The sequence below is a fragment of the Prionailurus bengalensis genome, chromosome D1, assembly GCF_016509475.1.
Source record: "Prionailurus bengalensis isolate Pbe53 chromosome D1, Fcat_Pben_1.1_paternal_pri, whole genome shotgun sequence".
NCBI classification, from domain to species: domain Eukaryota; kingdom Metazoa; phylum Chordata; class Mammalia; order Carnivora; family Felidae; genus Prionailurus; species Prionailurus bengalensis.
The window spans coordinates 15,010,204-15,035,682 of record NC_057346.1 but is presented as its reverse complement, the minus strand read 5'-3'; the positions used below and the strand labels follow the sequence as shown (position 1 = coordinate 15,035,682).

Below are 25,479 nucleotides of genomic sequence, written 5' to 3'. Positions count from 1 at the left end.
AGCGGCCGGCCCCCTAGCGCCGGTTGCTCCGGGCCGCTCGGCCGGGCCGGGGCCTCGCCGCTGATTGGCTGCACCGCCGGGCGGAAGTGATGCTACTGTCACTGGCTCCCCGGGCTCCCGGGAAGCCGCGAGTTTCCGCAGGCGGGCGGCGGCAGCAGCTGCGGCCGAGCCGGTGAGTTGGGCACTCGGTGGGGGCGGGGCCTGGCAAGTCCGGGCGGCCCAGAGCTGGGGTGGGGGGGCGCCGCCCGCGTCCGAGGACGAGGGGGCTGCACCGAGGGCGTCCTCAGTCCCTGCTTGGGGCAGCGCCGGGAGACGGGGCGGTAGGGTCCCGATTCCAGGGTAGTACGGGTCCCTCTGAGGAGGGGGGCACATTGCACGGGGCAGAGGGAAGTAAGTGAAACTGACCGTAGACGCAGCCTGATTTCTAGGAAGCGGGTGTAGAGGCACGAGGAGGAGGACAGCCTCTTGGGACAGACTCTTTCCTGGACTCTGGGCTGCCCGTGTTCTTTCTTTTCACCCTTGGCACCCAAGAGCTGTAAAGATGCACAAAGCAGTTGGGTGAGGTTGTGCTCTGCTTTCAGGGGGGTATTTAAGGTTCCTTTCCCAGAAACCTGGGGAAGAAGGAGGAAGTGGTGGCCAGGTTTCTCTTCTCTTCCGGAAATCAATGGGATCTAGGAGACTGAAGGGGCCTACCTAAGTGGGGCATAATCTGGCTATCTGGCAAGACTTTGTTTTACTTAGTCATGTGTGGGAAAGGCATCTGATTATGTTGGGACAGTGGAGGCTGCCGCAGGGCTAGGAGGAATGAAATGTGGAATGCAGGTTTTTGGAGGGAAAAGTTAGGTGGCGTTAAGTTCCCTTCTTCCTTTCCAAAGAGACTTCAGCAAAATACCTATTTCCCTGTAATGTTTTGAGTTGGATCCATTTGGGTATGTGTGTGGGTACTAAGCCCTGCCTCGGGGTGACACCAGTACAGAGCAGATGATTCTGAAGGAGCCCAGTCACCCGTGGGCATGCACATGTTCTGCTGCCCACCCACCTGTGCCTGTCCCCACAGTTGCCCACCAGTTCTAAATTCGGCCCTTCTGAAATCAAACCATGGGTGCCAGCCCCGGGTTTGGTGTTCAGCCCTCACTTCCAAGCCAACCTGCCGAGCTAGTCCATAAGGGTATAGCCCCTTAGTGCTACTTTCCAGTCATTTCTTCCTTCCCGGTTGCCCGGTTGCCCACTTGCTTTTTACACCTGTTCGGTTTTTCTCACACTGTCCGGTTTTCCCCATTTCCACTGCTTCCTGCCTACTCTTACTTCCCCTGGCCTCCGCCAGAGATACAGAAATCAGGAAGTTAGCCACCACCTAGACTACTAGGAAGCAGTACTCCCTGCTTCTCGATGAGGGTGTTTTGGCAATAGTTCAAGCCCTCTTCTAGGCCTCTGGGGGCCAAAGAAAAGAGGCTGGCATGATGGTTAGGACAAGAAGTAGGGTTTCTGGGTTCTGTACTGACTTGGCCAGTTCCTTGCCAGTCTGCAGCCAACTTGAGATCCCTGAAAATGATACTCGATCATTGGCCAGTTCCCTTGGTCACAGGTCTGGAGTTCATGGCTAGCCTCTGCTTGCTCCCCTGGGTTTGGGAGGACACCGTTTCTTCTTTTCTTGGGGCCCACAGGTCTGCAGTCTGTGCTCAGAGCCAGCACCACTCAGTGAAAGTGATGCCTTTTCTCCATTTGCACAAAATGAGTGTGAGGTGGTCAGCCAGACCAGGAGCTCACCCTCACATAGAGTCCAGGTAGGATTGGGGCACCATTGTGGGGAGTCGGCCCTGAGGACAACCAGATGAGATGTCAGCTGGGGGAAGATTTATGTCCCCTCTAAAGGGAGGAAGGTCCCCTCTAAGAGCAGTCATGATCCTGCCAGCAACCTATGGGAGCGATATGACTTCTAAGCCCTTTTCACAGCAACAGGGGCAAAGAGCAGAGCGTTGCCCGTTAGCAATTGGACATTCGATTTGATTATCTGGTGAGGTGGCGATTGGCCCATCATGCCATGGAGGTATCCCCTGGGGTTGGCACTGGCCCACACCCCCCCGAGGGCTTATCCCTGTTGCTCAGGAATAAGTGTGAATAAAACGAGAGGATCAAGTATTTTAAAAAGGAGTGGATTGGGGATTTCTAGGTGTAATACATTGATGGCTTGGCCTGCCTGCAGATTCCTGCAGCTGTCTCTGATGTCCTTTCTGTTTGTTTGCAGCCTTCTGCTCTGATGCCGAAGGGGAGGCAGAAAGTGCCACACTTGGATGCCCCCCCGGGCCTGCCCACCTGCCTCTGGCTGGAGTTAGCCGGGCTCTTCTTCCTGGTTCCCTGGGTCATGGGCCTGGCAGGGGCCGATGGGCCTGGAGCCCAGGGTCTGGGGGGGCTAAGCTGGGCCGTGCATCTGGACAGCCTGGGAGGGGAGGAAGAGACCCTGGAGCAGCAGGCAGACGCCTTGGCCCAGGCGGCGGGACTGCTGAATGCTGGGCGCGTCGGGGAGCTCCGCGGCTACTACCTCTTCGTCCAGCCGGCTGGGCAGCAGCAGGCGGAGGCCGCCCGGCAGCAGGCGGAAACCGTGTTATCCGGGCACGAAGCTGTGCGCTGGCACTCGGAGCAGAGGCTGCTCAAGCGGGCCAAGCGCAGTGTCCACTTCAATGACCCCAAGTACCCACAGCAGTGGCACCTGGTGAGTCCAGCCCTGCCGTTTTCGGCTTTCCGGTGGATATGTTCTGGGTGTTCCGTTCGTTAGTGGGCTTTTGACTGTGTTACTCTTCGGTTGCCCCCCATCCTTTGCCTGAGGAGACACAGCTATGGGCTTCGCCTTCCCTGCACTCACTTCTGGGGAGCCAGTGGGCTGCAGAGGTGAGGGTGTGGGTTCTGGGACCAGGCTGCCTGGAGTCTAATCCAGCTCCGCCACTCACCGACACACACCTTTGAGCAAGCTGCTTAAACTGCTCTCTGCCTCAGTTTCCCCCTCTGTAAAGTGGAGACTGTAACAGTACCTACCTTGTGGAGTTATGGTTAGGATAAGTGAATTAATACATGTGTGTCAGACACATGATAAGTACTTCGTAGCATGTTATGTAATGTTAATAAAATGGTATATATGTGTATATATATTTTTTAAGTTTAATTATTTAGAGAGAGAGTGTGAGCGGGGGAGGGACAGAGAGAGAGAGGGAGAGAGAGAATCCCAAGCGCTGTCAGCGCAGAGCCCGACATGGGGCCCAAACTCGCGGACAGTGAGATCGTGACCCGAGCTGGCATCGAGAGTCGGACGCCGAAGCGACTGAGTCGCGCAGGCGCCCAGGAAAATACATATTATATGGCATAATAATTGTATCGTCCAACCCTTAACCTTGCCACATTTCACTTCTACCACCCGTGAATGACGCCAGGCTTTCCCAGGGAGCTAGGCTGTGGCAAAGCCCTCACTTGTCCATCTATCCTCACTAGACCTATCGGTCTGCGACCTCTGTCTGGCTCTTTGAGGGTGGCCAAGCGTGAAAAGGGGCTGCTAGCCTGCTTGTCTGTGAGCTATGCTGTGTGTCACTGGCCTCCCAAGGCTCTGAGAATAGCTCCTGACCCTGTGTCTCCTACAGAATAACCGGCGGAGCCCCGGCAGGGACATCAACGTGACAGGTGTGTGGGAACGCAATGTAACCGGGCGAGGGGTCACTGTGGTGGTCGTGGATGACGGAGTGGAGCACACCATCCAGGACATCGCACCCAACTATGTGAGTGGCCCTGGGACAACCCCTCCGACCCCCGTGTCTTACCTCCTTCTTGATGTTGCCTTAGTCTGGTTCCCTTTCTTCCAGGTCACTGGGCCACACAAAAGGGCCCGGGAGATGGGACAGCTGAGCTTCCCCTTGCCCCCCGCCGGCATTCCAGTCTGGCAATTAAGACACAGGGACGGGACTCTGGGTGGCACTTCCTGGTTCCGCTTGCTGCTCCCTGCCCTGGGGAGTAAGGAGCGGTCCCTGTTGGCAACTTCCCTCTCCACACGAGTTCTGAGCACCTTCCTCTCTAGCCTGGTCTTCAGGTAGCCCTAGATCTCTTTTCCCTGGGTTTTCCAAGCCGTGGAGCAGTCTCCCAGACCCATTTCCACCACGGATGAGAGCGAAGTTCCCTGAGCCCTGTGGCACTTTCAGTCTTGCCCCGCGTGTCCTATCTCATGCCTATAGCCTGGGTGGTTTGCAGAGAGAGACAGACAGGCTTGTTGTGCTGGCCCGGAGCCCCAAAGTCCCAGTTTCCCCAGGTCTCCTCTCTCCTTGAGTTCCAGGGCCTGACCCCTGAAAGCCTGTGAATGACCATGTCGCCCCTGCCATGTTTCAGAGCCCCGAGGGCAGCTATGATCTCAACTCCAACGACCCTGACCCTATGCCACACCCAGACGTGGAGAACGGCAATCACCACGGCACGAGGTGTGCGGGCGAGATCGCCGCAGTGCCCAACAACAGCTTCTGTGCCGTGGGAGTGGCGTATGGGAGCCGCATAGCAGGTACCTGCCCCTCCAGCCTCATGGGCCTCTCCTGCGGGACCATCTTCATCCCCTGCCTGCCCCTCCCCCAGATTCTGAACCACGTTGATCCCACTGTTGACACACATAGCATAGGGCAAAGGGAAGCTTATGATACGTGTCTGTGGGACACATGAGTTCATTGGGTTTTGTCAGTGCCGTGGTGTCTCAGACATGCTGTTAGCCACAAACCCTATCATCTACAACAGATAAAAGTGAGAGGGGTCTCATTGTGGGATAGAGACTTCGAGCCCCAGCCACTCCATGGCCTGCCCCCTTTTTCTGTTTGTGGTTATGTCCCATCAAATGACCCGACTCACTGTAATGGTAACTCCTTTTCCTTATCTAGGTTATATTTGTATCTTCATAATTTCCCAAGTACGCTTTTACCTGCCCTTCCTCCTTGACCCTTAATGTCTGTGGAGACTCCTCTGCGATCGCCCAGCTCTCCAACTGTCATCCCTTCTGATGGTCGCTGTCTGCTCTCCCTCCTTTCAAGAGAGCGGAGCAGCGCTGGCCCCCACTGGGGATCGTTCTAAGGCTCCTCCTCTCAGCCTTTGTCCATCAGAGCAGAACGCAAAGGGTGTACACGGGGAAGCCCTCCCCATGACTCCTCCTCGTAAATGCTTGGAAACTACACACTGAATAGAGTGACTGTTTTCCTCTTACACGCCAGCAGAGGTCAGCAACTCTCTCCCTAAATGAGGGGACAGAGCGAGCCAGAAACTTCAGGGACCAAGTCCCTTCTGAAAGCTCCATTTTCCTTACATGGTCGCCGGGATGTGACCCGCCCCATTTGAGAGGGTGAAATTAGGCATCCACGGAGTAGTAATGGTAATGAGTACCTTTTCTTGAACAGCTTCTATGTGTCAAGCATCGCACTGCTGTTTTACATGATTAAGAACAGAAGTAAGGGAACTTAGCTACCTACATTCTGGCGCAGGCTCTTCCTACCAGACCCCATGATCCTTAAAATCTAAGATGTAGCATTATGTTAAAAACCACCATGGTCCATATACATGGTATAAAAATTCAGAGATACAGGAGCGCTCAGAGGGAAAAGTAAGTCTCCACGTGTGGCTCCCACCACGCTGCTCCCCGTCTAGGGGGCCAACAAGACTGAGGAGCTGATGTGGCCTTCGCTGCCTAGGTATCCGGGTGCTGGATGGACCCCTCACAGACAGCATGGAGGCTGTGGCGTTCAACAAACACTATCAGATCAACGACATCTACAGCTGCAGGTAAGCCAGGAACACGGTGAGGGCACGAGGCTTCAGCACCTGGCACGGATCCTCCAAAAAAAGAACAGCAAGATGGGCTGGCTCGGCCAGGTCGCAGCCAGGGGCCTCTTAACTGGGTTCGACCCAGAAGTCCATCACTCAGATTTCTCCAGATCCCTGGCCACTGGGTCCTTCCTCAGTCCTAAGCCCCGTGTCTCCCCAGGAATCCGGTTGCCATATGAGGAGTGCTGCAGTCTGGCCCATGTTCATTATGTTTAATAAGCTCATGAGGCCTCCTCTCCAACCACAGCCAAGCCAAATGCCCGGCACCAGCCCCGCTGCCCTACGCACGTAAATGCACGTCCAGCTTCAGGTTATGGTTAGGGTTGCGGAGGGGGCAGGGGCTGATTTCCCGCCTAAGGGGGAACTGAAGTTGGGCTGCCCTCATGGCAATGACAGCACCTGTTCCCCCTCCCAGTACCTCCCTGAAATGTATGACATCATCCTCAGCGTACATTTCTCTTAGAGAAGGAATCGAGAACTCCTCCGACCCAAGAACCCACACAGATTGAGTACTTCCTTTGTGGGTGCTCTCCCGTCAAGCCTGGTATTAGAGCTCTACGTCAGGAGATGGGTGGCCCCCGTCCCCCACTACTAATATGTGTTGTGTCCTGCTCCTGAGGACCTGAGAAAGGATTTTCAGGGGCAGGTTAAAGCAGTCCTAAACTGAGAAAGTTTCCAAGGGAAAAAAGAGCCTTATTGCATACTTCTGTTTTCCACCTTGGAGTGAGGGCTGAATCCTTGAACCCTATGTCCTGTGATCATGGCAGTCCTGGCCTGGAGCACTTGGGAGGAGATGAAGAGGCCAGGCCGGGGGGTGGGGGGGGTCAGTTAAGACCTGGGTGGGCAGCCGTGGTGTGGCTCTGGCTCTCCCCTCTGGGTATTTCTCAACAGCTGGGGACCAGATGATGACGGGAAGACAGTGGATGGCCCCCATCAGCTTGGAAAGGTAAGTGAAGTGCATGAAGATAGACCTAGGACACCCTCTCCACTCGGGTCCTAGAACTACTACGGGTCGCCCCCTTTCCCACCCCACCCCCGTGTGTGGTGCCAGACTCACATCACCCAGCCCTCCCACCTCCTTTTGGGAGAACACTCCTAACCTGGAGGTGGGGGTGCTTGGGGGACCCTGGTTCTTAGAGAAGTGGAACAGTGCTTTGAGTTGTTTCCCTGTGATTTGGGGCTCAGCGCCCCACTTCCGGCCCCGTCCTATCTGACAGTGTATATCCTTCAGACCGTAGTTCAGCTAACGTCTTCCTCCCCTTCTCGTAACCCTCTTTAAATCTCCTTCTCCCATGCCCCAGTGCCTTTGGGCTTTTTTCGCATTTCTTTCTAGGAGGGGAGGAAGCAATTGGTATGGAGGGTAGAGGTCTTCCTAGGAGTTCCTCAGCTGATCCCAGCATGGTTTTACTCCTCAGGCTGCCTTGCAACATGGGGTGATTGCTGGCCGCCGGGGCTTTGGGAGCATCTTTGTGGTAGCCAGCGGGAACGGTGGCCAGCACAACGACAACTGCAACTATGATGGCTATGCCAACTCTATCTACACCGTCACCATAGGTAGCGGCCCGGTGGTTATGCGTGCATGTGTGTGAGTGCGTGTGTGTGTGTGTGTGTGTGTCGCTCGGTGGGGAGGGGACTCCGTTTCAGTGTGTGTGGGACTCCGTGGTGAGGAGATTGTGCATTTTGGCGTGTGTATCAGTCAGTGGTGAGGGAATTGTGTATTTTTTGGGGGGTGTGCCGCAGTGGTGAGGGGGTTGTGTGTTTTGGAATGTGCGTATCCCTCAGTGGTGAGCGGGTTGTGTGTTTTGGGGCGCCCTGGCTTCTGTGTGTCTGTCTAACTGTCCAAGTACAATCTTCTCTTCAGGCTCACATAGTTAGGAGGGACTATCCCTGTTCTCACAGGATCTCAGGACGTCCTTAGTAGACACCACACTCCGGGAAGCTTTCAGCCCATCATCTGGTTAGGCCTCTGCTCCAGCCTCTCTTCCCATGAGCCACTTGCCTCCTGCTTGAAGCCTTCCCTGACCCCCTCTAGTCTGGATTAAATGCCTCGTGCCTGTGCTCCCCACCATAGCATCTGCTGTCCCGTTGTATTCATTTACTTACCTGACTTCTTCCCTGACTTCAGGCTCCTTGAGATCAAGACTGTGACTTTTCCCTTGTGGCCCCAGTGCCCCTCACAGCATGTGACCTGCAGTAAATAATTAATAAGCATTGAGGAAAATGAGTGTGTGAACGGATGAGTCCACATAGAGGTTCCGTTTTACCCCGGAACCTATGGAAAGAAGGGTCTTAGGGCACAGAATACCCTCTGCCGCTTGAGGTTGCCTCTTCAGGTGATGAGCGTGGGCACTGTGAGGCACTTGGGCCACCGAGATCATTTCTGAAACTCAGGACAGCCTCCCAGATGATAACTCAGCTCCCGCTCCCCCTCCTCTCTTCCCCAGGTGCCGTGGACGAGGAGGGCCGGATGCCTTTCTACGCGGAAGAGTGTGCCTCCATGCTGGCGGTCACCTTCAGTGGTGGGGACAAGATGCTCCGGAGCATCGTGAGTGCCTCCTGGGCCCGCGCTCCCCACCCCCGTCCCACGACACTTCCCTCAGGCAGCACAGCCAGGTCTCCTCGTGTCCCCGCTTCCCTGCCCCGTCCCTTACGTTCCTCCTCTTAGCAGATACGGATCTCAGAGGGCATGCCACTGTTGGAAAAATCAGAGCCGAAGACTCTAAACAGATCTGTAAATGGCCTTTATCTTTAAAAGTTTAACTTACAAATATATATTTTGTTATAGGAACGACTAAGCATCACACTGATTAAAGAACTCATGTGCAGTGTCTTCCTTTGGTAGAATTTGGGCTTTGGCTAATTTCTTTGGGCTTAGGAAAAAACCCTTCGTTCCATTACTCTTCAGCCCTTGTGTAAATACCGTGAGCTCTGGTCACATTCCTCACCAGGAGTAAAGCTAGCAGTTGTCTTGATGGGATGGGCAGGAAAACGAGTCCGGGAAATGTCTCAGTCAGCCCAAGAAACAGTTCTTTCCTTAGAGCTAGAATTGGAGCCGTATCACACAAGAGATTAGAGCCGGGCAGTGGAGCTTCTCAGGCTATGGGAAGCTTTTAAAGAATTCAGAGTCTGATGCCTGCTTCCCACTGGCTTAGCTCCATCCCAGCAGGTTGGGGTCAGGTCTCTGGATTGTGACCCTACAGCTCTCTGCCTGTCCCCGCTGCCCAGAATAGAGCAGTATGGGGATGGGGAAGAGCTGGGCTGGAGCCCGGGGGTATCACATTTCTCCAGCGGCCCAGGTACGGAGGTCTCTCTGGGGCCACTGGGAATTGGGCTGCTTTGTCTTCCTGCTGGGTCAGATTCGTCTTCCAAAACTGAAATTTTGTTTTGCCAGTAAGTGACTTCTGGTCAACACATGGTTCCAAGGCCCTGTGCCAGGGGACCTCAGCTTCCCACCCCCACCCAGGGAGGAAGGTGGAGGGAATGGGTTGAAATGAAAACCTAAGAGATCCTTTGCCCAGCAGGCAGGGGTCTGGGTTCAGAGGGCACTCCAGCCAGGCCAGGCTGGGAGAGGAGGAAGAGGAAGAGGGAACACTGGTGGAACTCTGGGGAACCCACTCCCAAGGAGGCGTCACCAGCAGGGGTGCCATTCTTGCTTTGCTGCTCTGGCCATTCCCTAACTCAGCTCCACCTCTTACCCCCACCCCCACCTTCCATCCGAACTGTGATTTGTCCAGAGGTGAAAAGAGAGTTTCCTTATCCAAGTTCCCAGCTTTTGGATGTCCTTCCTTGGAAACCCTGCGTTGCCAGTTTCTGTTCAGTGACCAGCTCACAGGAGCGGTCTTCCTGAGGACAGAGCACGGGGCATGCACTGCCCACCCTATGGCTGGCCGGGGTGCGTCCCTGGACTTTCCTATGGCTTCCCAGGGCTCCCGCCAACCTAGGCCTGTTCACAGCCCTCCCAGCTACAACGAGACTGTCCCGGTGACGCCTTTTCCTTAACAGGGAAAAAAAAATCAGTCTGCTCCCTGGCACAGACCAGCCTTCCCCATCTCATTGAGACCACAGCTTAGAGGGTTTTTTCCTTTTTCTCCTGGGAGCGCACAGTGTCTGAGTGAAAATCACATCTCTTGGCAGCTGCTGTAGCAGCTGGGAGGGAAGCAGTGAGTACAATGGAGAAAGGGTAGCTCTTGGCAGAAGTTACCTCCCTGGTGTCTGACCCAGAGAGAAGCCTGGAAGAAAAAAAACTCTCGAGTCTTAGCATCAGCACCATGTGCCACATCCAAAGTGCCACATAGTGGAGCAGGTTTAGGCAAACCCGTTGTGGTTCCAGGGTTGATAGGAGCATGAAAAGAACTGGATGCCATCTCTCCCCGCCAGGCAACTCTCCTTCCCGTCCCCCACTGTCACCTCCCCCTGAGAACCACAGGTAGAGTGGGGGGGGGGGGGGGGAGGGGGGACTCATGGGAACCATACTGAGGCACCAGGCCCAGAGCAGCAGGGCGGGCAGGCAGTGTAGACACTAAGCCCTTGCTGAGCTCACAGGGTGGGCGAGGGCACAGTTCCCTCTCCCTGGGAACACATTCCCTTTGTTCACACTGATGTCACTCCAACCCCTCTCGCCGGGCTGCCAAGTTGGATTTCCTTGAATGGTGCCGTCACTGCTGTCCCAGCTCCAGCTGGGGCCCAGGAGCCCGCCTGCCCCCCCCCCATCCCCCCGGGCCACTTCCTCTGTCTAGCTTGGTTGCGGGGGTTGGAGGGCCAGGCTGGGGAATTCAGGACACAGTTATTAGAGGAGCAGGAATCAGGAAACCGTCCTCTGCACATAAGGCCTCTCCCACACCTCCGTCTCCTCTCTGCCCACAGCCGGACCCTCCCGAGTAGCCCTGTAAACTGCCTTCTTTTCTCAGCTCTCCAGAGCTTGTCCCTTGGGGCCTAGGGTGACGAGGGATTTTCCTTTATCCTGACCCGCTAGTGGGCCTCCCTCTGGTCAAAGACTCAGCTCTCACAAAGCCAGGGCCGACCTGAGAGCCTTCCTCCGAGGCCCCGTCCCCTACCCCTCTCTCCACAGCACCTGTGAACTCCGTGTCTAACCCAGTCCCCCCCCACCCCCCAATCCACTTCCCAGGTGACCACTGACTGGGACCTTCAGAAGGGCACAGGCTGCACCGAGGGCCACACAGGGACCTCGGCCGCAGCCCCTCTGGCGGCAGGCATGATAGCCCTGATGCTACAGGTGCGGCCCTGTCTCACCTGGCGTGACGTCCAGCACATCGTTGTCTTCACAGCCACCCAGGTGAGACCCTAGCAGCCGGAGCCATGGCCCGGCCCAGCCTTCCCCAGGGTTCTGCTTCCAAGGACTTGCAGGGATCAGGAGGCTTCAGACTCTAAATGTCCCACAAGTGAGGTGCCCGGTGCTTTTCAGAGTTGCCTGTGTCTAGAACAGGCGTGGGGACCCCATCAAGATCCTAGGCCTCAACTCATCCGTACCTATTCTGCCTGTGCTGTTTCACCTGCACAGGAGCACTCTGGCTGTGCTCCCTTATTCCAGGGCCGGTGACTCCTGGCTCCCTCTAGAAGCAAGATATGGAGGTGGTGACATCATGGGGCTCTGACCTTTTGTCCCAGCCTTCCTTGGGGAATCCATTCCTAGTAGCCCTGGTGGGAGAGTCTGGACCGGGTCAGCCAGCAGGGCGAGCAAGGAAACCAGAATTAGGTTGTTGACATTATAGTTGACCCTTGAACAGCATGGGTCTGAATGTGTGGATCCACAGTAAATGTATTTTCTCCTCCTTGTGGTTTTCTTGATAACATTTTCTCTTCTCCGGCTGACTTTACTGTACGAATACAATACATAATACATATATGAAATGTGCTAACCAACTGTTTGTGTTGTTGGTAAAGCATCCAGTCAATAGTAGGCTCTTAGGACTTAAGTTTTAGGGAGTCAAAAGTTATACGTGGATTTTCGACTTTGGGGGGCAGGGGGCAGTACCCCACCCTTGAATTGCCCAAGGGTCAGCTGCACTTTGGAAGTCCCAGAGACTAACCAGGATCTCTGTTTCTCTCAGTATGAGGATCGCCGTGCAGATTGGGTCACCAACGAGGCAGGCTTCAGCCACAGCCACCAGCATGGATTCGGCCTGCTCAATGCTTGGAGACTCGTTAATGCAGCCAAGGTGAACAGGTGTTGGCAGGGCAGGGACCCCTGCATGGAGCGACCGAGGGAGGGGGCTAAACGCCTAAAACATTGCCTGGCGCATCGTGGGTACTTAGTGTTCTTTGTTTCACCTATCCTAGATGACCCATTTTTCAAATGAAGAGGCAGGCTCAACATTGTCATTGAGGCTTTCAAACTATTGGTAGAGAGTATAGCTGGGGGCTCTCAGGGTGCTGTGGTTCTCATCTTCCACCCTGGACACAGCCATGGCCTCTGGTTCCATAGGGAGCACTCCCAGGGGTCAGCAGGAGCCTTGGGAGTGAAAGAAGGTGATAAGGAGAGGGAAAATAAGAGCGGGGCCCTAAGGATCAAGTTGATGTGTGTGTGCGTGCGTGTGTGGTCGGTCTTGTTCATTCACCACCACCCCCTTTCCTTTAATAGATCTGGACCTCGGTCCCTTACTTAGCTTCCTATGTCAGCCCTGTGTTAAAAGAGAACAAGGCTATCCCGCTGGCCCCCCACACACTGGAGGTCCTATGGAATGGTAAGTAGTCAGCAGAAAGGGGGTTAATCTGGGGATTGAGGTTTGGGGCGGGGTAACGGGGGAAGTCAAACTCCTCATCCCTGCCCGATTCTAGCCCCTTCCTTTAGGAGCTGAGCTGCAGCCAGACCTGTGGCGTTTTCTTTGACCATTTTAGGACATGTTGCTGCTTCTGACTTGGCTGGCCCCCTGGCTGCTTAAATAAGACCTTTCTCCTGAGTTACTAGTAGTGGAGACGAACTGCTGAGCAACCGGTCAGAATAGCTGGGGGAGGGGCGCCACTGGGACTTGGGCAGACAAGGCAGGAGTTGAAAGATGCTCCTTTGACTTGCATGCCAGGAACTTGCCAGGCAGTTCTCTTCAGCCCAGTGGCCTTTGGATGAAGTAGATGAGTTTCTTCCTTTGATTATCCAGCTTGTCTAATACACAGATAGTTGGATGGGGTGTGTCGGGAGTGGGATGGGAGGACGCAGATGTCACCCTGGGGTGCGGCCACCCGTCCCTCACACCTGGGGTCAGTGGGATTTTCTGAGGGTCTGCAAATCGGAGATGTGGTTTGTGAGGAGCACCGAGGTTGACCCCCTGCCCAGAGACGAGGGAAGCCAGATGGGGGTGCTTGTGCATCTGCTGGGAAGATTTCCCTGAGGCCCCATGTGAGCACTGGTGGGGAGGGGGGGGGGGCGGTCCCTTGAAGAATTTTGACAGGCAGGGTTATTTGCTGTTTTTGTGTGAAGACTGAAGCATGCCATGCTCTGTGCACAAATTAGATCTCCGTCCTCACTTCTTCCGGTTTGATCCTAGAAAGTGATCAGACCAGAGTAATAGCAAGAGGAAGAGTAGCCAAAGAAGGGACAGGCAGGGGCGGCCTCTTGGGGCGGAGGTTTCCCTGACAGGGGTTCCGCCGTCTCTCTCCCTAACCACGTCCAGCACTCGCCCAGCTTCCCTCTACGTGGAAGAAGATCCATGGGCCCCGTTCATTGTGTTTTCCGTAAAAGGAATGCTATCTTGGAAAGGGCATCAGCCAAGGCAGAGAAGTGCAGGAACATTCCTGGGAATGAAGGGCCCCGGGCTCTGCCCTCATGAGTCTTGGAGATAGTGTGCCTTTTGTACCTCCCCCCACGGCTCCCTCTCCCAAGCCCCCTGTCCTTTAAGTGACAAAGTAACCCATAACCACACCTGTCCCGTAGAAGTTGACTTAGAAGAGGGTTGGGGCCTTTCCAGTCTCGTCATCCTCTGCTTCCTCCTGTCTGACCCGGGGACATCGCCCCAGCCTGTGTGGCAAACCTCCCTACGTACAGAGGCGCCTGGCCACCGCTTGTCTGTCACTGGGCAACACAAAAGGAAGGACAGCTTGCCCTGGGCTGGGGACAGTGGGACTTGAATGGTGGGAAGAGGATGAAGCAAAGGGAGGCGCAGACCCAGAGTTTTGCTAGTGTTGAGGGCAGCAGGCAGGACTGCTGTGAACTTCTGCAGTCAGAAAAGGTGTCTTCCCCTCTGTCGTGACTCCATTTGCCCCCCGAGCAGACAGGACAGAAAGTGCAAGCTTGTGGGGATGCTTGGAGGTTGGAGGGACTCTAATTAACAAAAGATCAGGGCAACTCCGTCCTAGACAGTCTAGAGACCTGCTCCCATAGCCAACCTGTAGTCTTTTCCCCCCAAGACCTGGGATAGTCGGTGTCTGAGGGCTCAAAATGGACCTTTTAGAAGGTGGAGGGAGCTGAACATTGCTGAGATGGGAGAAGAGGCAAAATACCACGAAGACTCTAGAACCTTCCACAACGATAGAAATGTTCTCTATCTGCGCTGCTCAATTCAGTGGCCACTGGCCATTTGAGGCTATTCAACACTTAAATGCGGCTTGTGTGAGGAGCTGAGTTTTAATTTTATTATATGTAAATTTAATCACAAGTGGCTAGTGGCTGTCATATTGGGCAGCACGAGAGCGAGACAGAGGTTATGGACGAAAAGGGATTGGAGGCCCTTCGTTCCTTTACATCTGACTCTGGGTCTGAAATCTCCACCAGAGGGTGGGAGGGACAGTGGGGTTTGGGAGGAGTGTCTAAAACACAAGAGACTCTGTATTTACAGAAAGTTCCTGAAACCTCTTGTGCTTATCTTACCCTATTTACAGTCTGAGTGTAACGGGCTCACCTCTGCCTACGGGATGAGTCCTGTTCCTTCCCTTCTCCACACCTTACCTGTCCGACGCAGTCTTTCCCTCTCCACCAACTCTTCCTTTTGCCTTCAAGTCAAGGAAACAAAACAAAGTCCCTGCTGTCCTTTAACCTGTAACCCTTTCAAGTGAATTAACTAAAGCCATGGCTCACTTTTATCACCCGCGCTCTCTACCGCTGAAGACTCGGTTCCTTGCTCACAGCGCCCCTTTCCCGGCCAGGCCCAGGGGGCTGGTTCCGACTTCATCCTTCTCGACCGGCCTGCTGCTCTGACCCTACGAATGGGGCCCTGGCAGCAGCCTCCCTCCTGTCCAGCTTCCGGGACCTCCTCTGCTCCAGAGCCCTCTTCCAGCTTCTCCGCCCGAGGTCCTCGTGTCCTTTGTTCGCTCTGTCACTACTCCCAGACCATGAGTGCCTCTTTAGACTCATCCCACAGTTCTCTCTCCTCCCTCTGGTTTCTCGAACTGTGCAGCAGTTTTCGTGACCTTGACTACCAGCTCTCCACAGACGATTCCTGGATCGAAATCTTTTACTGTGATCCCTTACCAGGGGGAGGACAGAGATCGTCATGGCTTCCGCAAGGTTCTGAACAAAGAAAGCCCTCTGGCCACAGGGAGAGGGATGAAAAAGACCCCAACTTACCAAAGGCCAAACAATAATAATAATATGATCATCACCAACTATGACTTGAATGCTTTTTATGTGCCAAGCACTATTCTAAGTATCCACTCATTTAAGGTATTAGCTGCCTTAATTCTAGTGTCCACACACGCACGGCCACCTGTGTCTCTAACACACCAGTAAGAAAGGCAGGTAGCATGCCACCGTGTATACATCTGAATGCAGACGGGCCCTCATGGGGCTCTTTCTGGATTCCATTCTGTTCCGTGGTGTTCTCGAACGTGTCATTTACTCTCTGTAAGCCCTTTCTCTGCCGTGTTAATGCTCTCCTCCAACTATGCTGCCAGTATTTCCCTTCATCTTCCTATCCCAGGTCACGTGTGCTGTTGGGTATTGGCCAGCACGCTGCATTTCGCATACACAAAATTTAACATTTCATTTTCACCCTCAAAAGCCAGCTTGCTTTCCAGGTTTCCTCTGTTTCTGTCAGAGCCATTGCCGTTCCCTAGGCTCCCACACGTGAAGCTGTGGCATGGTCGGCCCCGCTGTACCCCTTGCTTCTGCCCCGGTCTTCCCCTGTCCATTCCACTGCAGCGTACTGTTTCGCTTATTTCTGTGACATGTCTCTTAATTGCTTCACTCTTTCGTTCTGCGAACGCGAGACCCACCTCATTCCAGGCACTGTATTAAGTTCTGAGGATTCAGAGTTAGACAGGATTCCTGCCCTCTGGAGCTCACAGTCTGGTAGGGGGAAGGTGCCCCGTCTGCAGTGGAGATGACACAGGTGTCCAGGGAAGACAGGAGGGCTCTCGGAGAAGCCAGGACTGGCCTTTCAGCAGGTAGCTGGCCAGGGGAAGAGGGGAGGAGAAGGACATCCGGGCAGCAGGGGCAACAGAGCTTCAGGGGGCCACGAGTCACGTGTGGCTGGAGCGGGGGTCTGGGGGCAGGACCAGCTAGAACTCCATGTGCCACGGTAAGGAGTTTGGACTTGACCTTGAAATCTGTGTGAGGAGCCTTCAAGATAAGCTCTCACCAACTGATGGTAGGGAAGGGTGAAGGAGAGCAGTCTCTTTAAAAAAATTTTTTTTCATGTTTATTTTTGAGAAAGAGAGAGAGAGAAAGAGAGCAGGGGTGGGGGAGTGGGCAGAGATAGAGGGAGACACAGAATCTGAAACAGGCTCCAGGCTCCAACCTGTCAGCACAGAACCCAATGCGGGGCTTGAACCCATGAGTGGTGAGATCATGACCTGAGATGAGGTTGGATGCTTAACCGGCTAAGGCACCCAGGCGCCCCCGCAGTCTCTTGTCTTTTAGAGATACATACACAGTCTCTCCTGATGAAATTACTTGGTGCCTAGGGATGCCATCAAAAGACTCTGGGAAGAGGAAGAAGTGAGGATCATTGGTGAAACAAGATTGGCCATATATTGATAATTATGGGAGTTAGGTGTTGAGGACATCTGTTCTATTTTTTTAGGTATGCTTGGAATTTTCCATAAAGTGTATATGTGTGTGTATATATATATATATATATATACACACACACACACACACATACACACACGTGTATATAAATGTACATATAAATGTTTATATGTACATTTATACACTTATATAAATCAGTATTGCATATTTATTAATACATAAAAAGATTTCTTAGTTATTTAGCTTGAGCAACATCTAGTTAGTGATGCCATCAAATGAGATTAAGAACCCAGGTGGGAAAACAGATCTGGGCAAGGGCTACAGAGTATGAAGATTGAGGCTGAGAATTTGACTCTGCTGTGTTTCAGGCTTTTGGGCAACATCTAGAGGTTATATCCAGAAAGCGGTTGAAGAAATAAGTTCAGAGGTCTAGACTGATGGCAATGGTTTGGGAGTCACCAGCGTAGGAATGGAAGAAAAGTTCTGGGGAAGAATGCATCACCGGGGTTGGCGGGCAGACAAAGGATAAAAGAGGACCCGGGACATTAAAGGAGTGAACAGAGGAAATATGCCTCTGAAGAAAAATGAGGAGAGAGGAGATGGGCTTGAGGGGTAGGAGGAAATCCAGAGGACAGCATCACGAGATTTCATGGCAGTTTCAGTGAGAGGGCAAGTAGACAAGGGCAGAAGGGCGTCCCTGGGTTTGCCACCCAGGCCATTGGTGACCTTGAGTACTGTTTCAGTGTAGTCACAGGGGCAAAGCTGGATTGCACTTTGTTACGTAATTAATGAGGACAGGAGAAGACTTCTGGTTAAAGATGGCAAGTTGAACATGTTCTTTTATTTCTGCTTTTCTTCCCAAACCTCGCCAAAATGAGAATAAAGGAGTAAAAATGGCATAAGCCTAAAGACAAAGAGAATGGGAGAGACCAGCAAATGAGAGATCTCATCACAGTTTTGGAAGCTGGAAAATGAATGGAGAAGTGAGCAGGGCTGAGAAAATTGCATAGCAAATACCTACAAGGGTGATACTAAGAAACAAGCCCCTTCGTGCCACAGAATCCCAAAAGGCTCAGGACTTAGAGGCCCCATGTGCTCCGGGAGATGCACGGAGACGCACAGACATGAGGTATGAGGCAAAAAATAGGGATCAATGAAAAGGTAGACTCCTGGGCACCTTCTCCCATTCTTGGCAGCCAGGTGATTCCCCTTCCTTATCCTGGCAGGAGTTGGGAGGTTTATTCTCCAGAGACAGAGAGTGTACTGGGCGAGATCCCAAGGCCCTGGAGCCAGGTGATTGGAAGGCTTCTCTCTGGAACAATGGAAGGACCCCTCATCACAGACTCGGAGATACTCATATGGAGGGCTCCTCCACGAACTGGTCAGGTCCCAGGCCATCTAATTTTAGGGAAGCCTGCCGTACAAAGCTCCACTCATGCTTAGAGCTTCCAACTGGCTTTTGAAGCTAATAAGGATCACTGGCCATTTGAAAAAGGAAACCTCCAAATCCTGAGGACAGTTATTTTCAAGGCCGAAAGTCAGCCTAATTACCATGCGGGAGGGTGGGATACAGATACTTTCAGGCATGCAAGTCTTATTCATGCTTTCGTGTGTCAGAAACTGCTGGACGATACAGTGCTTCCACAAGGAAGGAAACACCAAGAGAGAAAAGGGTGGGGAAGAGAGAAAGGGAGTACAGACAGACAGGAAGTGGAAACCCCAAGGGAGAAGGAAAGGAAGGTCCCAACCCAACGGCAGTGCAGCAGATAGGAGCGGGAGACAAGAAGGCAGAGGGTGAGTCTCCCAGGGACAGTGGCACTGAGGGAGCTTCAAATCGATTCATTTGAAGAAATAGTATTCAGAGAGCTCGCGTGGTGCTTCTGTGCAGCTGGGGAAGAGTCAGTGATGGGGACATGAAATTAAGTAAAGCAAAAGGAGGGCAATTATTAACTCCAGAGGGGAAGTCAGCAAGTTGTTCAGAAAATGAAATACGATCGTTACGTACCACTTGGCTAAATTCCACTTAGAGAAGATGGAGGGGAGGGCAAGGTAGGGAGAAGATGTGGGCGTGGTATTAAATCTTTATCTGCTGTCATCAAAAGTTGACAAATAACGCCAAAAATTGATAAACCATGAAATAGTCATACGTAGTTATTATTTGGAAACACGAAGGTAGATCCCAGAAGAAAACAATGAAAAGCAAGAAAAAGTGTTTGCTCCTGGGGAGTGGCTCACGAAGGTGGTGAGGGATGGGGTGGGAAATTGTTCTTTTACGTGCTGAGCCCTTCTGGGCCAATTTGCTTTTAAGCCCACTTATGCTATCTTGACAGGAAAAAATGTTAAGAATGAATGAGGGGGTAAGAAGTAGAGAGAGCGAATGTAGACATCTTTTCCAAGAAGTTCAACAGTAAAGGAAAATAATATATGCTACTTACGTGGTCCTAATACTTGGTGCTTGTTCTAAGTACTGTATGTGTATGAACTAACATAATCCTCCTAGCAACCCTATGAAGCAGGTACTGTTACTATCCACCTTTTACACATAAGGAAACAAATTTGATTCTCACAACTAGGACAGGGCTGAGCTGGGATTTGCACCCAGGCTGGATGGCTCCAGAGCCCCTGTTCTTTTTTTCTTTAATTTTTTTTTTTCAATGTTTATTTATTTTTGAGAGACAGAGGGAGACACAGAATCCAAAGCAGGCTCCAGGCTTTGAGCTGTCAGCACAGAGCCCGACGCGGGGCTCGAACCCACAGACCGTGAGATCATGACCTAGGCGGAAGTCGGACACCCAACCGACTGGGCCACCCGGATGCCCCAACAGAGCCCCTGTTCTTAACACTGGTGGGTAGAAGGAAGCGAAGAGTTGAGAAAGGGTTTATATTTGTTTTTGTTTTTCATCTGCAGTAGGAAAGACATAAGCAAGAAGATGGATAAGGGGGCTGGTCCCTCGTTGAACCCTTGCCAGCCAGTAGCTGTGAAGGGAAAAGAAAGCAGAGGGGTTTGAGAGCGTAAACAAGAGAGTGTTGGGGAGCTGAGCTGTGGGATCTGAGCCGTTAGGAAAGGGCAGCTGGATGGATCACAAGGAAATGAAGGAAGGGGTCAGGAAAGGAGTGAGGGAAGTGGAGGGACGGGATGGCTTCGTTTCCAGAAGAGGGAGGACATTGGCTTTGAAGACTTGCCAGATGGACTTGAAGACCACGTGCACATGCACACGCGTGCCCAAAGGGAGCTCGAGATGGGTATTCACCCACGTGCTACTAACGCTTGCCGGGGCCTCTTTCTTTTCAGTTTTGTTCAGCTGCATTTCTGGTATGTCTTTGATTAATCTGATGAAACCCGCCATGAGAGTTTCAGGAGCCAGGCCGTCCCAGATAATGAGCAGGCCCAGGGTGTGGTCATGGAAGTGGGATGGAAAGGAAGTTTGGAGCTAAGGAGAGAAAGCAGGTGAAGTCACGACGGGGCGGGGCGGGGGGGCAGTCCTGGGAGCCCTGGTGGATGAGGGTCCAGCGCCTCCCAGAACGCAGTGGGAGGGGGCCGCGCAGGCGGCCAGTGGGCACAGGTCCCGGAAGGACAGGAAGCGGTGCCACAGACTCCAGCCTTTCCTTTCCTCCTCGTCCTTCAATCCTCGCCGTCCACGCTCTCAGTGTGAAGTGTGGGCTCTGCCTTGCCTGTTGGAATGAATAAGTGAAGGAAGAAGTGCTTGAGAGAGATTTTTTTTTCTCGTTGCCACCTGATTTTTTAACATTCCCCAACTGAATCTTCTACTTCAGTCATTTGTGATTCTCTTAAACTTTGTTTCGAAATAACTGTAGACTCACTGCGTCACAAAGACATATTCAGGGGGATTTCACGCACCTTCTTGCCCGTGTTAATATCTGAAATAATTACAGTATAGTATCAAAACCAAGACAATGGCATTGCTACAGTCTCTAAAGCATATTCAGATTTCGCCAGTCAGATGTGCACTCGTGTGTGTGCGTGTGTGTGTGTGTGTGTGTGTGTCTCAGGGTAGGGAGGAGGCTCTGTGCGTTTGTACCACATATGTGGCCTTGTGTGTCCACCACCACAATCAAGATCCAGAACCCGACATCCTCGCAGGACTTTCTCATCACCCCTTTGTGGTTGTCCCCTCAGCCCCATTGTGAGCGCCCAGCAGCCACTAATCTGGCGTCTGTCTCCACACTTAACGTGATTCATGAATATCACACAAAGCAAATCGTGCACCATGCATTCTTTTAATAGTGAATTTTTTTCATTCAGCATAATTTCATCGAAGTGTACTTATTTCAGCAGTTGTTTTTAGAGATTTGTATCGCCTTCGGTAAGAGACCTGCCCACCTCCACCTCTACCTCTGTGCCATTTCCCCTCCTGGATGGCACGGCTACCTACCAAAACCCTCTAGCAGTCTGTACTCATCTCCTTCTTTGGCGGGTCTCCCTGCCGTGCGCCTGAACCCACCTGACTCCTCTCTGTTCTAGCATCAGATATGTATTCCTCACACCGTATCATTCTCCACTTTCAGGTAGAAGGTAGAGGCCACGTCCAACTTCCCTTTCTATCCCCAGCATCTAGTACGGTGCCTGAAACGTAGGAGGGACTCACGAAGTTACTTTTTGGCTGAATGAATGACGTTGCTCTGTTTGATTCTTACCCTGTGTCTTGAGTATGTTTTCACCCCAGTGAGAGTCTAAACTAGATTGTAAATCCCTTGATAGCAGCCTCCGCGTTCCGTTTACTCGTGTATGCTGTAGGTCCTGGTTAGGACTGCCTTAGGTGTTTGTACGTGGCCTCGATGAGTATGTGCCTTTGTGTGTGCGGGGATGGACGGAGGGCGTAAGTGCTTATGGGGCTGGTTTCCCAGCTGCCCAGCCTGACTTCCCACAGTCAGCAGGATGGACCTGGAGATGTCGGGGCTGAGGACCCTAGAGCACGTGGCCGTGACCGTCTCCATCAGTCATCCACGACGCGGCAGCTTGGAACTCAAACTGTTTTGCCCCAGTGGCATGATGTCCCTCATCGGCGCCCCCCGCAGCATGGACTCGTACGTACACCTGTCTGTCCCTTCTGAGCTCTTTTTGCAACAAGGGTCTTTGCGAGGAAGAGATACGGGAAAAGTGGACTCTGGCACCGGCCTGAGCTATCATGGCACCGGCTGACTGTGGCAGCTGGAAGCCATTTCTGACCTGCTTTGTACAAGTCACTTACAATGTGCTAAGCACCGCACTTGACAGATATTTTCTCTAATCCTTTGTAAGCTGCCTTTACAAATGCGGAAACAAGTCACAGAGCTAGGAAGTGCCTGAGGAAGTAACGGGAAGCCTAGATCTGTGGAGCTCCCGCAGCCTGTGGTCTTGCCACCTTTACTTTCCCCATGAGGACACATTGATGCGAGTCCCTCTGTCCCATTCCCAGGGGACAGAGGCAGCACTGGAGGACCCCTCAGGGCACGCTCCCTAGTGACTGTAGCTCAGGCAACAACTGCTACATTTTCATGGCTGCTCCAGGGAGGAAATCACGTCTGTGGGCCGAGGGTCAGTTCCCTGCCCCGCGCCTACCAGGTTTTCCACTCTGTTTTTCCCCCAGAGATCCCAATGGCTTCAATGACTGGACCTTCTCCACTGTGCGATGCTGGGGGGAGAGAGCGAAGGGGACTTACAGACTTGTTATCAGGGATGTGGGTAAGCCTGCCTGCCCTTCCATCTGGTCCCTCTGGAGCTCAGAGTCCCCGCAGAAACCGTCCCACGGGGAATACGTAGGGTCGCCATTGGACCAACAGGGTAGATGCCAAGAAGTACGCCCCATCTAGAATATGGGCACCGAAATCTAAACTTGTTCGTTGGTACTCCCTCTCATATTCCTTGGAGAAGTGACTGATCCATTTTTCCTCAGGATAGCAACAAAAATTCCTTGTTGAAACCACATTTCAAGTCCTTTCACATATAACCGTCCTTCGGCCAGCCCTGGTAGGCAGGTAAGGGCAGGACTAATTTTCACCGTTTTTTTGGTTTTGTTTTTTGTTGTTTTGGTTTTTTGGTTTTTTCTTTTTCTTTTTCTTTTTCTTTTTCTTTTTTTTTTTTTTTTTTGAAAAACCGAGGTACACCCAGAGGTCTGATGTGGCCGGTGCAAGGTCATACAGTATTCCAGCGAGGAGACTGGAAACTGAGCCCAGCTCTCCTGGCTTCCAGTCAAGCTAGGTATTCCCTAGACCAGTGGTTTTCAAACTTTCCTTTAATTTAGTAGAAGGACATTTTATTTCCTCCCCCAAGCAAAATCCCAGCTGAAACCTGAAAATATGAAAGAGCTAAAGGCCGAGCCTCCTTGCTTCGGAGTCCCACCTCCCAGCCTCCCCGTGTCCATCCCTGAGGGCACCCGTGAGGCGCGTCTGCAGAAGCCCCCCAGCCAGTGGGACACGCACAGCCTCAGCTGACCGTGGGGTCAAGCCCCCAGGTTGGGGGGGCGGGCAGGGCCTCTGCTGCTCACACGGCCAGCACAGGGGCAGGGCTCACGGTGCTTCTCTTGCCCCTCTAGGAGACGAGACGCCCCAGGCCGGCACCCTCCAACAGTGGCAGCTGACCCTGTATGGCTCTGTGTGGAGTCCAGTAGACATCAGGGACAGACAGCGGTAGGTGCCAGACTCATGTGCCAGAGGGACGGCAACTCCCGGGGGCTGGGAGAGGCCGCTGAGGGCCCCCTCCTCCCTGGGAACCCACACTACACCACCACCCCCCCCCTTGCTGCCCTGGGACTTCCCTCTCCTCGGCGGTAAGGTGGGAGGACGGGTGAGGGCAGGAGGCAGAGGAACCAAGTTCCAGAGCGGGTTCTCATCCCTTGTCTTCTCCACAGACTGTTAGAAAGTGCCATGAGTGGAAAATACCTGCATGATGGCTTCACTCTGCCCTGTCCTCCCGGGCTGAAAATCCCTGAGGAAGATGGTTACACCATCACCCCTAACACCCTCAAGGTACGAAGGCCGAGCCTCCAGCTCCAGGTGGGCAGGAGGGGGCTGGGGGGGGGGGGTCGGTCCTTGCTGGGGTGCTCCAAGTGACCTGAGAAGTGAGGGGTGGGGAAGACCTGGGTCCCCACTCTACTAGCCAGCTCGAAGAGGGCACTGCTCAGTGGGGTCAAGTGCTTTGAGGTGGGGCAGCGGTCCCTGGGAGGTGAGAGACTTTCTGAGCTCGTCGTTCTGGGCTGAGGAAAGCCACAGGGCTTTGGGAAACCATCCGTAACTCAGGTGCTTGACCTTTCCCAGACTCTGGTGCTGGTAGGCAGTTTTACCATCTTCTGGACCGTTTACTACCTGCTGGAAATATACCTGAGCCAGAGGAATGTGGCCTCCCACCGCGTTTGTAGGAGCGGACCCTGCCACTGGCCCCAACGAAGCCAAAAAGCCAGGGAGGAGGGGACAGAACTGGAATCAGTGCCACTCTGCAACAGCAAAGATCCAGATGGAGCGGAGACAGAAAGTGAGCGCCCTGCCACCACCTCTGGTCCCCTTGTCCCGGACCTGTTGGATCAAGGAGACTGGGGCCTGTCCCAGGACAGGAGGGCCCTGGACCACCCTCATCATCAGCTACCCCCAGACCTGTTGCAGGGGAAAGAGGAGCAGATTTGCTGACCCAGGGCCCAGCAGACTCAACATGGGCCAGGCTCTTCCTTCCCCGAGCCAGGGAAGCTGGGAAAGCTGCTCCGAAGTCCCAGGAACTCTGGGGAGAAGGCGGCCCTGATGCTAACATGGGGAATCTACAGGCCTCAAGAGCTCCCTGTGACTACATTCAGGGAGGGCGAGGGACTTCTCAAGGTGCAGTGACAGAGGAATGGTGCCAGAGAACAGTGTGGCCATAGCCTCAAGATCTTCCTCCTCCCGAAAGCTTTTGGTGAGAAGGTCTTGGACAAAGGCTCGGCCCCTCCCGTTTGTCAGGCCTGCTTCCTCATTTCTCCTGGGCAGGCCGGTGATGTGGGTCACAGGGACCCTCACCCATGTGGTGGGGCGGTGCCCACCAGGCCAGAAGAGCCTCTCAGTGGAAACATCACTGGGGTCACTTAGGAAGAGGGCTCAGGGTGAAGGCTGGGAAGAGCCCCTGCATATATGCCTGTCCTTTTGATGACCCAGGACCTAGAAACCACAGTCCCCTCCTCTCCCTCCCTCACCTTCCTGCCTACGCCTGGAACTTAGGACATACAGGTATGGCAGTCAGCCCTCAGCCCAGCCACACTCGCCCTGAAAGCAGCTGCCTCCATTAGCCCTGATCAGAAGCCAACCTTGAACATACCCCTGACTCCTTCACCACCGCCCCCCACCCTCCGTCCTGAGGGATCGGTACGATGCTCCTGGCACGGCTCCCCAGGGCCCGCGCTGCCTCACTACGGTAGTCTGCAGCAGGACTATGACGGGGCTCGGCCACTGCCTCTCCAGCCCTGCGACCGCCCTGTCTTCCTCTGCAAAGTGCTCAGGGAAATGGCCTTACCCGCTGGAGGCCCGCCGTCTGCCTGACAGGCTGTGAGTCCTCCCACCATTACTGGCCTCCTCCCCTCTTCTGAGCTAGTTTGGTTGATCTAAATTTTTTTTAACGCTTAAGATTTGGGTTTGTCTTTTCACAGCAACATTTGGTTGAATGTTTTTCTGCACAGCTTTTCCAAAATAAAAACCTTCCACGCAACTCTGCCCTCCCCAGCTCCTTTCATCTGCCTCCCAGAGCTAATGCAAGTTGCCAGGTTGCTCTCCTTGGC

General features: G+C 53.4%; 1 protein-coding gene across 3 annotated transcripts; it reads left to right on the top strand.

Annotated features, from left to right (window-relative positions):
• The first annotated feature begins 46 nt into the window (after positions 1-46).
• PCSK7 (proprotein convertase subtilisin/kexin type 7) lies at positions 47-25,409 on the top strand. Of its 3 annotated transcripts, XM_043579429.1 has the most exons (17): positions 47-172; positions 1,665-1,784; positions 2,246-2,710; positions 3,627-3,761; positions 4,363-4,528; positions 5,697-5,787; positions 6,721-6,775; positions 7,245-7,383; positions 8,274-8,374; positions 10,955-11,122; positions 11,898-12,005; positions 12,428-12,530; positions 21,637-21,793; positions 22,336-22,430; positions 23,281-23,374; positions 23,596-23,713; positions 24,002-25,409. In XM_043579429.1, the coding sequence occupies exons 3-17, from the start codon at positions 2,258-2,260 to the stop codon at positions 24,365-24,367; spliced, it is 2,349 nt and encodes a 782-aa protein (XP_043435364.1). In that variant the 5' UTR covers positions 47-172; positions 1,665-1,784; positions 2,246-2,257; the 3' UTR covers positions 24,368-25,409. The 3 variants fall into 3 exon arrangements, 1 of the variants encoding a protein (XP_043435364.1); XR_006297279.1 differs by lacking the exons at positions 23,596-23,713; positions 24,002-25,409 and having other exon boundaries at positions 22,336-22,723; positions 22,847-23,394; XR_006297280.1 differs by lacking the exons at positions 23,596-23,713; positions 24,002-25,409 and having other exon boundaries at positions 22,336-22,723.
• Positions 25,410-25,479: the final 70 nt, after the last annotated feature.